A 16446-nucleotide genomic window follows, 5' to 3' on the forward strand; every position below is an offset into this window, starting at 1 on the left:
CAGTGAGGAGTGAGATTGAGAGTTTGAGGGGAAAAATAAAAGGTTTGGAATTAATGTGTGGGATGGGGTAGGGAGCCACTTGGAAATGAGTAAAATGAATGCTAGGCTTAAGTAACTTCTTGTGAAGCCAATGAGCATTGTTATGATTTGCAGTTGTCAGCACTCAGGAGGAGGGATAGAAAAACCTAGTGGTCAAAAGTGCTCGTCTGAGCTCTGGCCTGTGTGGCTCAGTTAGTTGGGCATGATCCCTTGAACCAAAAGGTTACTCGTTGGATTCCAAGTCAGGGCTCATGCCAGGATTTCAGGCTTGATCCCTGGTAGGGGGCATGCAAGAAGCAGCCAATCATGCATTGATGGAGTTTCCTCCTTACAGACTTTCCAACTAAGTCCCATGCTTCCCTACACTCTCCCTTTCTCTCCCTTTCTCTCTAAAGAAAAATCAATTTTTAAAAAGCCCTTTTTCCCCTTCTTTTTAAAGTGCTCATCTGAAAGAATGAAAGGAATATGGGTACTGGAAATATGGTGTGGCCTGATTTGGGGATTTAAATTGGTTGGATGTAAGTGAAATGTGTGGAGGTGTTGTGTTGGTGACCGTGGTGACCTGACAGACAGAGGAGTGGACTTAGTATAAAGAGAATGAAGGGACGCTGAAATTTCCACATCTGCAATGGGAGGAATAATGGTAGTATGAAGATTAATGAAACAATGCCTGTAAAATACTTAACACAATACCTGGCACATATTACACACTCAGCTGTTATATAATACTATTATCTATACTAATAAAAGGGAAATACGTTAATTAGACCAAACATCTTCCAGACGTCCTTCCGGCAAAGCCACGGTGGCGGGGGCTGAGGCAGAGGCGGTTAGGGGTGATCACGCCGGGAGGGGAGCAGTTAGGGAGCAATCAGGCTGTCAGGGGAGGGCAGTTAGGGGGCAATCAGGCTGGCAAGCAGAGGTGGTTAGGGGTGATCAGGCAGGCAGGCAGGCAGGCAGGCAAGCAGTTAGGAGCCAGCGGTCCCAGATTGCGAGAGGGATGTCTGACTGCTGGTTTAGGCCCAATCCTAAACCGGCAGTCAGACATCCCCCGAGGAGTCCCGGATTGGAGAGGGTGCAGGCTGGGCTGAGGGACCCCCTCTCCCCACTTCTCCCTGTGCATGAATTTTGTGCACCAGGTCTCTAGTTATTAGTAATCAGAGTGCAAAAGAGATGGAAGAATGGAATTTCAGGACTTGATGGCGTGCAATGATGTTAGTCATTGAAGCAACGTGGATATGCTGGTTTTCTTGAAGTGGATTTTAAGGAACTGTAAGTTTGGGGTTTTAGATGAAATGATATCACCTAGGAAAAACTCTTAGCCATGTGCTAAATTATGCAAAGAAATTTGCTTAATAAATTGTAATTTATAATTTGTCATTTAATTAACATCTCAAAATCAAACATTTGTTTTACTTTTAGGAAGTAATATCTGTTTGAATAGGACTTGCATGCATTTCAAAGATATTATTTATTCATTCATTCATTCATCCATTCACTTGAACCAATATTTGGAAGCCTAATGTGTGACAGGCTCTGAGGTAGGGAATTGGGTTCTGTTAATGGTTTGATGTGTTAATATTTTCTATAAAATAGTTTTCCATGTGAAATCAATTATAATATTATTTTATAGCAAAAGAACACATAACAGCTAAATGAAATTCATATATAATGTTGAAGCTTCAGTTTGACTAGTTTGTTTCACTTTTTCATATCAGCTTTATCTTCACACCAGCAGTGAGATGACTAAAAGAGAAGTTACATAAGGAAGAAAGGAGGAAATGCAAAGGAACTAGTCATTCCTGAACACATAAGAAGTAGCAGATACTAACGTCTGCTAATAGTCACTGCTTCAAGTGTGAACCATTTACAATGCTTTCTACAACTGGGTCATCTTACCTGCTAAGTGACTGCTTTTGATTCACTTTGTAGTTCCATATCAAATTTAAGTATTGTGATAGCCATTTTAGATATTTGTCTTTTTATCTGATATATCTGATTGACGTAAAAATTACTTTTCCTGTCTGAAGCCTTAGGAAGGCTGAGAACTGGCACTCCAGTGCCTGCCAAAAGATGGAAATCTGTAAGACTCGTAGGCTGGAATTGGTGCTATGTGCCAGAGCAACAATGGTGACTGATCATTTGAGTGTATGTCCGTATGTATTGCATGTGTATGTGTGACTGAGACTCACTAAAAAATAACAGTCTAGGATGAATGTTATCAAATTATGCTTGCAACTGACAACTTTAAAGCAGCAATATCAAGACGTGTGGAGTGAAGTTTGATAAATATCTACAGATTTCTATTCATATCCCTTTAACCTTTCTTATTATCTGAATGCATTGTATATCTAAAATACTGTGGGTGTAACTTGATGTGATAGTATGAGGGAGGGTGGATGGGGAGGAAAGCAGACAGCCCAACTTGTTCCTTTGCAAAGGGGTGCCTTGCAAACTAGTGAGTTTAGGGTAAAGTTCTCATTCGAACTCGAAGAGACTGTGCCCACTAGTTGTAAGACACCGTCAGATCTCCTTGGAAAAATTGAGTGTGTGAGGCATTTACTTGTAACCACTTAGTAGCTCTTTGTTCTTTAGAAGGTTAAAAATGAGTGCTTGAAAAAAATATATTTCTTGAGCGGAGGCTATGAGTAAGAAAAACATGTGGGTGTGTTTGCACGCATGTTTCATGCACCTGTATACCATACTGCACAGATTCTAAGACCTTTTTCTCATTTCAACATATCTGAGATCAGGCTGCATCTTATGATTTATGAATCCTTATAATTACTGTTGTCCATTTTTTCAAATGTTAATATCTCAGTAATTGTCAAGTATCTTATAATCAGTAGCATCTGAGAGTGCATGGTGTACAGTTCATATCCAAATATTTATAGAAGTCTGATTTCAGAAAGATGAATAGGACAGTTCCCTTTTCCCTAAAAAGTAAAGCAAGAAGATTTATTCTGACAGTAATAGTTGAGGTTAAAGAAACCATTTGGTCATGGAACCCCATTTCCTTAATAAGTCACATACAGATACAAAATGCACCATTTCATTACAGCCCTTCTTATAATCCCAAGTGATGCAAAGATTAGGATTCAAATTCACTATGTTTAATATAATCTGTAAAGTATACTCTCTAAAATTTGATGACTCCATAGCTTACATTCAGCTCTTTCTAGCTTCAGATAAAATCATTGCTTTGAAAAGAGGGTGAAGATGATCATTTTTGCCATTTGTGCGTGTGTGAATATGAAAACTAGCTTCCCTCATCCATTCATGCCTCCAACAAAACTACTATGTAGAACAATAGGTTAAATAACTCATTAGGGATTTAAAGACGGTTTAAGTAATCTTTATAAGCTTGTTAAGCCTCAAAATAAGACTCCACCCTCATTTTTATGGGTGCGGCAGCATAGAAGCACTCTTCAATTACAGAAGACACAGACTGTAGTCCTGGGGTAGGACTGTGATGATGGGTTCAGATTTGGAGGCCGTTTAACAGAGAACTTTCTAGGGATATGGCTAAATATGGATCGATGGAAGGAATTTATTATTGGTCACAGTGTCCACGGAGAGACAGTGGCATTCATTCCATTATTGTAATATTCATTGACCTACGACAAGTTGTTTAACCTACCTGAGGCTATCTCACCTGTTCAAAAAAGAAGTGGAGAATGCCTGCTTCCTTCTCTGAGACTTGAATGAGATCATGTATAATAAAGCCTTTTGAAAATTATAGCATTTTAGACATTCATTCTGCTTCTATGCATTAATATACATGCACATATAAAATATTTAGAATACATATATTTTCTTAATAGGTCTCTCATATTTATTTTCTGAAAAATAGCTTCAGAGGTTATCTACTTCCTCTTGGCACCTTTTCTAACTATAAACAGCTTAACAGGATTTTAATGCTTAATAATCCTTTGGTTGAAACACCATCATACTTGTGATGGGAGGGGAAAGAGGGTGATTATGGGAGGATCTGTGTAATGTGTTGTCAGCATTCTGGGAGTGTTCGCTATAGTTTGGAATTAGGAATTGCTGATGTCATGATCAGTCATATTGTCATGACAACATCGGAATTTCCTCATTCGCCCTCTCTTCGCTTGGGGAGTATCAATTTGCCACAGGTCTGTCATCAGTTGGCCCCATGTGTTAAGTGTATTAAATAACCCAGAACTAGTCATTCTTAAAGACACCTAGGGTGGGGAATTCTTGTAGCCTCCTTATGTAGCCCATTTCAGAACTCTTAACTAAATATTCTAATGTTGAAAAGTTTGCCTTCATACATATACAGGTGAATGGAAATTCATTTCTGATTCTATATTTTCATATTTTAACTTTGATATTTATAATTCAGTGGAGAAGAAAAAGCTTTGAAGCATCCCACTTAAAGGATATTATTAATTATTATATTACCCTCCTCTTCAGGTGAAAGAGACCTAATTTAATGGTAAGTGTGACAACTGAAGAGAAAGGGAACTTCCTTCTTCTTTGTCTTATTGTTCTCCTTCTCCTTTGCATTAAAACTTAACCTGTGCTAAGGATCCAGGTTTTGGATAGATAGACAATGCTTATGTCCCCCAAGCATTTAGGAGTGACTTCTGATAACCTTTCGTCATTCTTAACTTTTAAAATGGTTTTGTTTGTCTCAGGTACACTTATTCACCCTGTACTGTCAAAGTAATCATTCCAATAGTTATTTTTACTCATGGCAAGGAGATAGTCATTATATGTTTGAATTTTTCTTTTCATGTTTAGATAATTTTTTTTTTTTGGTTCTAGTTTTCCACAAATTCCATCGCTTTCCTAAGTACTTTCTTTCTCTTCCCAGGTCATATAGCAAGAGGTAGATGTGATTAGCTATTTCCACAGCACATCAGCCCCTACCTTCCTCACCTCAGTTCTGATTCTTTACCCATAGTTTGCTCACACCCAGTAGATGATTTTGTTACTCCCGTCTCCTTAGGTAAGCTGCACTTTCAAAAATCACCTAATAATATCTTTTTTATACTCTGTAAATTTTACTATAATTCATGGAAAACTTGTTGAATTATCATTATGTATTCCGAAAGTCAGCACTTATTTTCTTATAGGCTTGCTACAGAAGTGGAGAATAAAAACTCCAATATTAGATTTGCACATAGAATATAGAGAATTGAGGCACCTATCCCTAGTTGATCCTCCTTTATTCTCCTATAGAATTTGATCTGTAGATACAAATTCAGTATTATATAAACCAAACCAAAACAAACATCTTGAATTTTTAATTCATATAGCCTCTCCCCCAATTATTTTTGTTTTATTTTTTAAAATATAGTTTTATTGATTTTAGAGAGGAAGAGAGAGGGAGAAAGAGATAGAAACATCAATGATGAGAGAGAATCATTGATCAGTTACTTCCTGCATTCCCCACACAGGGGATGTAGCCCACAACCTGGGCATGTGCCCTTGACCAGAATCGAACCCCAGGCCCTTCAGTCAGCAGGCCAATGCTCTATCCAATGAGCAAAACCAGCCAGGGCTGTTTTATTTTTTTAAAGAATAAAAACCCATGCACCTGTTTTTATACAAAAATAGAAAAATAAATTGAACTTAGAGTCCCCTTCTGCCAGGAATTTGAGAAAGCATTGAATTTTATTAACTGTTATGCAAGAGTAAAATTAACGAGCAGATTATATCCAAAAAATTTGATTGTAAATTATTTGTTTCAAATTTGGAGGATGTTTTGCCATAGGGAGAAATGTCCTAAATGGTGAATAGGATTTTAATTGACCTATAAGCATCTATGGGTTAAATAATGAAGCTGATTGCTAATATGGTCTCCCGTTATTTTTGAGGGAAAATATGTTCTCAGTTCCAGTTCAAAATTCAGGAAATACCTCTCACCTATCACCATCCTGGCTTCTAGAAGATTGTGTTTCTGCCTCTCTCCCAACTCCATCCCACCAATGATCTCAGAAAATAAAACTGGTTGCAAGAGATAGATTACACCTTAAACAACTTATCAGTTAAGTGAGATTAGGAGCTAATTTGGACCAGAATATATATCTGTACTATTATTATACATCCTTATATTGGAGAATTTGCCTTCATATACAACTGAATGGAAATTCTATATAAGTCCATATCCTTAGTGACTTGCCCAAGGACAGATTGTAATGCACACCTGGGGTTGGGTTCTTAAGTTTTCCCCTATGGGTGGGGTTTGGACTTGATCTATGGGTAATAGTAATAATAACTATTATTATTATTATTATTATTAGAGGGAGGAGACTTTGGAGTTAAGTTCAAATTTCAGCTTCATTATGAATTGGATTTATGTGGCTTTGGGAAAATTACTTAAACCTCTGAGTCTCAGTTTTCTCTTCAGTAAAATGCGATAACCATTCTTCTCTCTCTCTCTCTCTCTCTCTCTCTCTCTCTCTCTCGTGTGTGTGTGTGTGTGTGTGTGTGTGTGTGTGAGAGAGAGAGAGAGAGATGCTGAGAAAGTGCCTGGAATATAGTAGTTAATAAATGAGAGCTATTATGTATTAGTTCTTGCAGAGAAGTACAGTAGGGTAAAGCCCATTTCTTCTTTTTTGTTCATCAGGGTCGATTTAGGAATTACTAGAATATTGCTTCTGGTAAAAGTCATCAGTATATGTCTATGTTATGTTTTCTATATACCTTCTAGGATTATAGCTACAGAACTATGGTTTTATTATAGTGGTTTCATTTTACACGTGTCTAGGGAGCCTTTGAGTCTAGAATAAGAATCATAAATTTTTAAAAAAAGAAAATAGTAAATAACAAAATATTTCTGCTACTTTAGAAATAGAGTTCTTTATCAACTCTGTTTTGTACTGGGAAAGAAGGGAAATTTAAAACATCTCCTCTCTCTCCCTCTCTCTCTCTCTCTCTCTCTCCTCCCCCCCCCCCCCTCCCTATTTTGCTAGGAGCCAGAGGCCTGGTGAGCAATAGAGACTCCAAATGTAAATGATTTTTTGGTGTGAACTGCTTACACTAACCAATACTATGTGGTTATGTTTTATTCATTAAAGATTATAACTTGAAATAATGTTGGATGAATTTTCCTCTTAATTCCTTTCTGTTTTTAATGTGACCCAAATGAAAAAAGGTGCCTGGAATGTAGTAGCAATGACAGAAGGATAGAGCCTGCTGTAGGTGTTTTTTTGTGGATAGAGGTGTTCCATTATTATCTCATTGGGCATCTTCTCTGCCTCCATCTTGTTTTTTTCTTCTTTCCAAGCTTAGCTTTCCCATCATATTTTCTTTGTAATTTCATTCAAAGGCTTCTCTCTTCTATGGGGCTCAGTAATGTGTGTGTGAGAATTGGGGAAGGGGAGTCTTCTAGCCTTTTGACTTATCATCATCTGCTTCTTTCTGGGAGTATATCAATTAGCCATGATTTCAGCAGTGGCCACCCCAAATCTACATCCTCTCTCATCCCGGCCCTCTATCTCAAGTTCATGTTTTCAGTGCTTCTTTCTGAATGTCCCTCCGACAAAACATTTATACAGCTGAGCTTCCCACGCCCATATCCTGTATTGATCTCTCCCTCCTGTGGACTCCGTAGCACATAATTGTCTAGACCACTTGGCTGGCACTTAATGTCTTTGCATTATTAGTGTACAGCAACTCGGGTGCCACAGGGGTTACAAGTACTCACAGGGAATTAGAGCATTATTTATAAGGCTTTTTGAAGACACAGCATTATAGAGTTGGAGGAGCACAGGACAGCCGTCTTTTAACCCTATCTAGGTCTAGATTTTAATGCTTGCCACTTACTAGCTCTATGGGTAGGTCAGTCGGTCTTACTTAACTTCCTCTCATCTGTAAATGGAGCCTAATCACCCTTCTGACATGACAGGGTTGTTGTGAAAGTGAAATGAGATATGAAAGTTTATAAATGAAAGTCCCATTTTCAAATTGTTTCTATGAAGCAAGTGTCTCCTACATTCAGATTCTCAAATTCCAGCTATACAAACGCGTGCAAGTCGCAGGGCTCATCTCTACCTGATTGCAGGCTTCTGCAGGTGCTGGTGGCTCCAACCTTATTGTCCTCATTCGTCTACTCTCGCACATCCATAAAGGTATGGCCCTAGTCCAACACATAACTTCATTAAAGGAAATGGGCCAAAAACAAATGCAGAAGAAAAACTTCAGTGCACCCAGGCTATTGAAACATTTTACCAGATCTTTTTTTTTATTTTTTAATAACAGATGGCCTCCCCCTACCTAAATCTGCTCTTTTTGCTTTTTGTCAGTTTGAGCTACACCCTTGCTTCTGCTCTTTGACGGTCGGCCAGACTTACTGAGCGTCAGTTATTTGCACAGTACTCCCACTGAAATCTACAAACCACCGCAGTGAAACCTGGAAAAACAATAATCACAGCTGCCAGTTGAGTGTAGCACTTTTGTTGGTGGATTGTGTATATACTTATGACAATCTGTGAGGAGTCTGGGACTCAGAGAGGTTAACTAGCTTGCCCAAAGCCACATGGCTAGTAAGTGAGAAGCTGAAAAATGGAGCTAGATCTGTTTGGCTGTTTTAATTTTGTTCCTTGGATTGCAGAGTCCAGATTCATTGAAGTTATCTGAAGCGGGTGGTGTGGGGAGAGCTAAGTATACACATGGAGGGGCTGTTGTAAGTCTCAAGAGCCAAAGCAGCTCCCGGGACTCTGGCTCCCTCCATCATCTAATGGCCAGGAGCTCACCACTCCTGGCATCTGTTTGACTCTCTGCTTGCTGCCAGTCAGCTTCCTGTTTACTCATAGTTTCTGCTTCCTCATAACCTTGGCTTGCATATGCTTTTGGCTTTTGTGACCTCAGCTCTACCCCCGGCACTCTTGCTGTTTCTGTCCCTTTCTTAACTGGTTCAGCTCTTGGAGTTTTCTGAATCAAATTCCCAGGGTGAGAATCTGATTGGCTCTGCTCATTTTTTCAGTCCCAGGCATGTCATAGGTCACTGGCTTGTCTGTGGCTCCGCTGCCCTTGGGTCATATTCCCACAATTTTATCCATCAGCTGAGTTGGGGGAGGAGTGTGAAATAGGACCGCCGGCAGCAAAGTCTCAGTTTCCCTTTCAGGAGGATGAGCATGTATAAGAGACTCCAAAACCCCAGTTCTTACCATAATTTGCAGTTTCTCTAGAATGTTTCCTAACATTGTTTATCTTAAAACTGACTTGTTCCAAAGCTTAATAAACTTTTCCAGATGAATCTCACCGGGATCCAACCCTGAAATTACTTACAACTATGCACTTGTGGATTATCTATAACTGATAATATAGACACACATGGCTTCATATTTGTCTTTTTCTCTTAATGTTGGAATTATTTGAACTTTTGTTGCTTCATTACATTTATAATCTTTGAGGGTGGAAAACCTGCCTTTCCCTTTCTTTGTGTTGCTTTGCTTAGTTAAGAGTGCAGCACCTATGCAAGTCAGAAGCTTTTGAACCCTGGCTGGTAGACATTGTGTTTTTAGGTTTTGTTTTGTTTGTTTTTTAATGTATGCTTGTATTCTCTCCTATTATGTCATTCACCATTATAGAACACTACATTTTGTTGATAGATACCTTTTTTTTTAAATCTTAAAAATAGTGTCCTTTATTCATTTAATATCCTTGGTATATTTTATTATCTAGTATTAAATTCTTTTCATATTCTAATTTAAAATTAATCACTTTAAATTTTGTCTTATGTTGTAAGGCTATTGGAGGGCATCAAGTCTTAGCAGCCTAGAATAGCACAGTATCCAAAGTATCATGACGTGAGAGCACAGCCATAGAAAAATTACTCTACACTGTTCTTTTGTGGTTTACGTTGTGGTTTTCTAAGAGACCAGTAATAACAACTGAAGTTGTATGTGGAATTTCCTCCAAAAATGACAGGTCTGAACTGTGGGGATCTTGGGCATGAAGTTCTCAGAAAAAGGCACCTAGGAGTTGAACACTTCTACCTAAAACCTTGTTTTATACTTGTGGTTGATAACGTGCCATAAAGGATCCTAGTGAGAGGAGACAGCAAAGGGACAGCCAAAACAACTCTAAATGCATGGAGTATGCTTATATGCATGCATACAAGTAACCAATGGACACAAGACACTGGGGGCGGGGGTGGTGTGAGGGCATGTGCGGGGGGGTGGGTAGGGGAGGCGGGGGAAGGTCAATGGGGGGAAAAAAGGAGACATATGTTCTACTATCTGTAATACTTTAAACAATAAAAAAAATGAAAATAAAAATAAATGCATGGAGTAGCCCTAGCTGGTTTGGCTCAGTGGATAGAGTAGTCAGCCTGCGGACTGAAAGGTCCCCGGTTCGATTCCAGTCAAGGGCACATGCCCGGGTTGTGGGCTCGATCCCCAGTGTAGGGCGTGCAGGAGGCAGCGTATCCATGATTTTCTCTCATCATTGATGTTTCTATCTTTCCCTCTCCCTTCCTCTCTGAAATCAATAAAAATATATTTTAAAAAATGCATGGAATAGTAAGAAATAGTTCTCGCTTATATATATGGAATGTTAGCTGTGCTGTGTTTATTAAAGCACTTTAAAGGATAGGTACGTTTCTGTGAATTTTACCAAGTTCTTACTTGACCATTGTGTGCCTCGTACTGTGCCCAGAATAAGTTTTTCTTTGTTGTTTTTTTTTGCGCTGCTTCCTTTTCTTATGGAAGAATTGGGAATTATATGCATACCTATGGTTGTTTTTGATTAGGTGAGACCTGCTAGTTCTCATCACTTTTGTGGGAGAATATTAGGAGCAACTGGGAGTGTGCAGGCCACTGCAGGGTATGTAGGGTGGATAAGTATCAGTTTCTTGCTCCTGGATAAAACCTTGAATGGCCACAGCTTTGCTAGAAGACTCGGTTTCCATAGGGACACTTTAATTTTTTTTCCTTCTGGCAGCCAGAAGTTGAGTGCCTTTACTTCTCAGTCAGTCGAGTTAGGATTTTTCATTATCAGGGCAGATGGCCCTTTCCAGGAAAGTGTTAGAGACCAGATTCAAGGAAGAACTCTGCGAAACTTAGCGAGGCGATATTTCCCTGTGATACATTTGAAAGGGCCAACTCGAAAGTGTCAAGTCTGTCCCAGTGGCCTTTCCAGAGAAGGCGGGCTCTGCCTGGGGGACTTGTCTTAGAGGCCTTCTTCATTGTAGGTTCTAGGCTTGACACACGAATGCAAAGGTGATCCAGAGAAGTGGCATCTTGAGCCACCTGAGATGATTTCAACTGGGAAACAAAGGGAACTACCTCCTTTTGTCGTCGTCGTCTTCTTCCTTCTTTCCTCTTTCTTCTTTCTTCTTCTTTTCTTGCAGTTTCTGTGTGTCATCTAATAATTAACACATAGGATTATACTGTTTCAGTCTTCCGGAAGGCTTACCAAACCAATGGCCTTAAATGATTTTCATCCTTTGATATTGTCATCTTGAAGGTAACTTGCAAACGCCAGCATAGAAACGAAGTATGGAACTTTACTGGGTATCTGCGCTGAGGGCTTGTGGAGTAGAGACCTGTTTTCGCTGCTAAAATTTGAGTGTGTGAATGGGGGGAAAGGGGATCTGCAGGGGACTGATGGAGGGCTGGTTGGTTCCTCGAAGTAGGAGTGATTGCCCGCACCTTTTCTGGGGGAGTGGACGGTGGGAGGACAGTTTGGAAGGACGAAAGAAAAGAGAGGAGACCGGGGACCAGTTCGCTTCTAACCCATGTGTCAGAGTGACCCCCGAAGCGAGGCCCTTAAAAGGGGCTCCGAGCAGGGGTGCAGAGCTGCCTCGGGTGCTCGGGCGAAGAGAAGAAGGGGGGAAAAAGAAAAGCAGGGGGTGGCTCCTCCAAGGAATGTGCGGCATGCGGGGAGCCAGACCCAACCATTGCACCAGAGCGGGGGCGCCGGCGGCTCCCCGGCCCGCGCGGCCCGGGCCCCGGCCCCCAGCCCGGGAGGGAGCGCGCGGGGGCCGGCGGGCCGGCGGGGCTGCGGGCGCGGCGCCCGGCCCGGGAGCGGGGAGGCGCGGGTGGGCCGGGCGCGGCGCGGGGCGGTGCGCGGCCGCCTCCCCGCCCCCGGCCGGCGCGCTCTCGGGGCGGTGGTTGAGGCCACGGGAGGTGGGGACGCGGCGGCGCTGCTCCTCCGCTGCCGCCCGGAGAGTCCCCGGCGCCCCAGCTCCGCGCGCGAACTCCCGTCCATGGCACGCAGGGCGGCGGCCGCCCGAGCCGTCCGAGCGTCCCCCGCCGCCGCCGCGCCGCACTTTTAGACGAGTCGGGAGGTCGAGGGCGGAGAAGTGCGCGCCGAGCTGCAGCCCCCGCCGGCCGCCGCCGCGCGGCGAGAGGGAGTTCCCGGAGCGGCCGCGGCCCCGGCCGGCCCCCTCCCTGCGCCCTCCCCCGCCCGGCCCGGCTGCCCCGCGCCCGCGCCCGCCGCGATGATCTTCCCCAGCAGCAGCGGCCACCCCGGGGGCAGCAGCCACTGCAGGACGCCCTACCGCAAGCAGGTGAGGCGGCGGGGATGCCGCGCGGGGGCCGGCGGCTCCGCTTTACAAAGGGCGGCAGCGCCCGGCCGGACACGGCTCCCCTCCTCGGAGGGACCGGGCTGGGCGGTGACCTTGTTGCCGAAGGAGGCGGCCGGCGGGGACGGCTCGGGCCGGTGACCTTAGCCGGGGAGATGCCCTCGACCCCGTCGGCCGGCCGGGAGGGACGGGGAGGAAGGGGAAGGGGCCGAGAGGGGCGGGAGCCGGGCGCGCCGGGCCGGGGGCTTCGCCCAGCTCTGCAACAAGTTTGGTTTTTTTTTTTTCTTTTCTGAAACCTTTGTGTGTAGTAGAGTAATAAGTCGTAACGTGGATTTGCAACAATCTTCCCTTGAAACCTCAAAGAAGCTGCCTGATTCGTAGGAAACCCGGAAGACCTGTGTGTGTGTGTGTGTGTGTGTGTGTGTGTGTGTGTGTTCGCGCGCGCCCCCCTCCCAAGTATATTTAAAAAAGAAACAGGAACTTCTACTGTCACTTTCTCAAGGTTTTCAGTTTTCAGAAGCACAGGGGAATCCTGTGACATCTAGTTGCAGAGATACTTGGATAAGCCTGAGTCATACACATGCCTTTTCTTATTTTAATGCAGTTTCATACATTTTTTAACAGATTGAACTCCAAAGGCACTTCAGTGGTTAGATCAGAATCCCCTGCTGGGAAAAGGGAGTGGGGCTGGGAGCTTATAGCTACAGCCTTTTGTTTTGTTTTGTTCTTTTTTTTTCATCTTTGTTTTTAAAAAGAAGGGTACTGAAGCCATGTTGTGATAGATCTCACGGAGCCTTTCAGCAGCAGCAGTAACAAAACCTACCTCTAAATTATGTAAAAAATGTGCAGGTCTGCTTAGAAAAAAAAAGGTTAAACTGATTTAGAGGTCAGCGGGCAAGATGCTTGTTGAGGAAACAAAAAGAGGATTGCAGATATTTTTCTTCCAGAATAAATATCTTGTCTACATCCTTAGCCACTGAGACAAATCAATTAAGTTATTACCCCAATAATGATACAAGCAAACTGCATCTTTCCATGCAGACCGTGGCTCTGTTAAGATCATGACAGATGACAGTGATGCCTGGTGGCTTTTCTGAAGGCATTCTCTGGGTTGTTGATCATGTTTAGTCCTTTTTATTCTCATAGTCATTTTTGGGGGGAAGGGGGGGGTATGTTCTAGCATAAGTATATCTGAAAGTACGGCTCATTTTGTTACATAGTGACAGTGTCAAAGAAAAAGTATTGTTTTCTGTTCTTAGGTTCTTTTACTTGCTAATTTTCTCTTAAAAAGGCAGTTAACACACCCTGATCTGTATGCCCCTGCTGTCCAAGTAAGTGGAACTTTTACCTGGCTTAAGAAAAGTCCTCTCCAAAAAAAAGGAAAGAAAGAAAGATCTGCATTATGAGCTGGCTGAAGTCTATGCTAAAATTGTCAAGACTCAGAAACTGGCATCTCTTAACTTCATGTGGCCTCATTTAAAATAAATGCCTTCAGGTCCAGCACACTCACATCAACTTCATAAAGGGAGCCAATTTACAGTAAATATTCTTACACTGAACCCTCCTCCCCCACCCACCTCACTCTCCCTGAAAAGACGGGCTAATTATGTAAAGGCCTTGTGTGTTCATTTATTTGTTGTCAAAACCCGGTGGGGTGTTGGCTCTGAAATGGGGAAAAGGCTCTGAGGGTGAGGCGATGGACTGTGAGGGGCTGGAGGTTTTGTGTGTGGAGGGGGACAGCCTGCTGGCCTGGAGCACGCTGATAAGATGCTCTTCTTTTCATGGGGCTCTCCTCAGATTCAGAGACTAAAAGGGCTGACTGAATCAGGAAAACAAACAGACTTTCTTTTTCTGTAGGCAAAGAAAGAAATGAATGTGTAGGCATTATACAGACACAAGACCCCGGGTACCAGTGGTATTTGACTCAAAGGTTTCTTTTGTTGGTGTTGAGCCATTCACTGGAAAAGCACACTTCCCGCACGGGGACCTGGTGACCAGGAGTGACTTTGTGATCTCACCCCGCTTAGCCTAAATGGGAAGTCTGATGAGCGCCTTTTAAAGGGGTTTTGTGATGTTCAGCTTGCATCTTTCGATTCATGTTAGTGTGTTCATTTTGATGAAAGAATAGGTAACTTTTAGGTGTATAATGCAGTTGAATTTTAATCCAGAAAATAGCTTTCAGAGCTGATTACAGATAAGTAACCTGAGGGAAAAAAGTTGAATGTGAGGAATACTTAAAAATTACCTTTGGAAAAATGTTCTGATTCAGAATTGCACTTGAAATATATATATATATATATATATATATATATATATATATATATATATATATACATATACATATATATATATATATGATAGTAGTCGTTAACCATCATTGAGCACTCACTTTCCTGCCTGCTGGTTACTATGTTCATTGCTTTTGGTGGGTTAACCCACTTAGTTATCAGTCCTATGAGGCAGGTAATAATAATATTTCCCTTTTACAGTTTAGAAAACTGGGGCATCGATTAAGTAACTTCCTCAGTCTGTACAATCCAAAGTACAGAGCCAGGATTTGGACCCTGGCAGTCAAGCTCTTAAAACCACCATACTGTTAATGCCTGCTTTCGGGCACACCTCAGTAGAAACCCGGGCAGAGCCCAGACGGGCTGCCCATTGCCCTTCTAGTCTCCGAAGTCCAGGGATTCCTCCCACCTTTTTTGGGGCGCGGGCGGAGGCTGTGAGGTTGGAGGTGAAGGATGATGTAAATGAATGATGATATGGATAGTGGGTTTGTGATGTTTGGAAGCAGCACTGAAGCCAGAATATGCCACTACTGAATGATTGTACAATTTCTTCCTAAAACTTGACATTTTCCATGTATAGGAGTCAACCAGTTTCGGTTAAAGCAGAGGTGGGTGGTGCTCATCCCCTTTCTGCCCAGGTAGTGTATCCAGGGCATCCAGGGGCACTGATATCTGGCCTCATCCAGGATAAACAGGATTTTCCTGCATCACAGGCCTCAGCACACATTAGAAATAAACCTGGTCGTCTCAGGTCAAAGTGAGAAGCTTTGGAGTGGAGTGATAACCCAGTAAGCAGTATCTAGACCAGGGGTCCTCAAGCTACGGCCCGCGGGCCACGTGCAAATACAAATATTGTATTTGTTCCCATTTTGTTTTTTTTTACTTCAAAATAAGATATGTGCAGTGTGCATAGGAATTAGTTCATAGTTTTTTTTTAAACTACAGTCCGGCCCTCCAACGGTCTGAGGGACAGTGAACTGGCCCCCTGTTTAAAAAGTTTGAGGACCCCTGATCTAGATAAAGATTGTTGGTTCAGGTCTTAGTGGAGAAATGTCCTATTTTTGTTGACTGTGACTTTCAGGTATAGGAAATTCCTTAAGCAAATCCAGCCTGATTCTATGAAAACAGCACCCCCATAACCCAAACAAAACCATTTGCCAGGACTTTCGTAGTTGTGAAAATATTTTCATGTGTTTCGAAAGAAAAAGCCTTTATGCTGAAAAGCCTTTAAATATAGAAAATGAATTTCCATTAAAATTATTTTATTAGTTATGTCTGTCTTCATGTTTCCCTACTTCCATTTTGAAACTGCTTTTTTGAGGTAGTTGACTCAGTTTATGTCATACTAGAGGCCCGGTGCATGAATTTGTGTGCGGGTGGGGTCCCTCAGCCTGGCTGGCTATCGGGGTCAATCATGGCCGGCCAGCCAGGGAGAAGGGACTGCAGGAGGTTGGCCGGCCACGGGAGGTTGGGTGTGGGAGCACACTGACCACCAGGGGGCAGCTACTGCGTCGAATGCCTGCCCCCTGGTGGTCAGTGCACATCATAGCGACCGGTTGTTCGGTCGTCTGGTCGCTTAGGCTTTTATATGTATAGATACTTTGGTTTTTATAA

At 42.6% G+C, this 16446-nt stretch overlaps 1 protein-coding gene across 8 annotated transcripts in view; it reads left to right on the forward strand.

Moving 5' to 3' along the window:
* The window catches only part of RBMS1 (RNA binding motif single stranded interacting protein 1), a 225378-nt gene that overhangs the window by 71499 nt on the left and 137433 nt on the right, over window positions 1-16446 (forward strand). For 2 of the 8 annotated variants that reach the window (XM_070422884.1, XM_070422886.1), the window contains exon 1: window positions 12217-12529. The exons of the other annotated variants lie outside the window; for them this stretch is intronic. In XM_070422884.1, the coding sequence (XP_070278985.1) occupies window positions 12461-12529 (69 nt within the window). In that variant the 5' untranslated portion in view covers window positions 12217-12460. Of the gene's footprint in view, window positions 1-12216; window positions 12530-16446 lie in introns of those variants that run through there. 8 annotated transcript variants of the gene reach the window in all.

This window comes from Myotis yumanensis, unplaced genomic scaffold, assembly GCF_028538775.1.
Source record: "Myotis yumanensis isolate MYYU_CA2020_CCGP unplaced genomic scaffold, mMyoYum1.0.hap1 SCAF_8, whole genome shotgun sequence".
NCBI classification, from domain to species: domain Eukaryota; kingdom Metazoa; phylum Chordata; class Mammalia; order Chiroptera; family Vespertilionidae; genus Myotis; species Myotis yumanensis.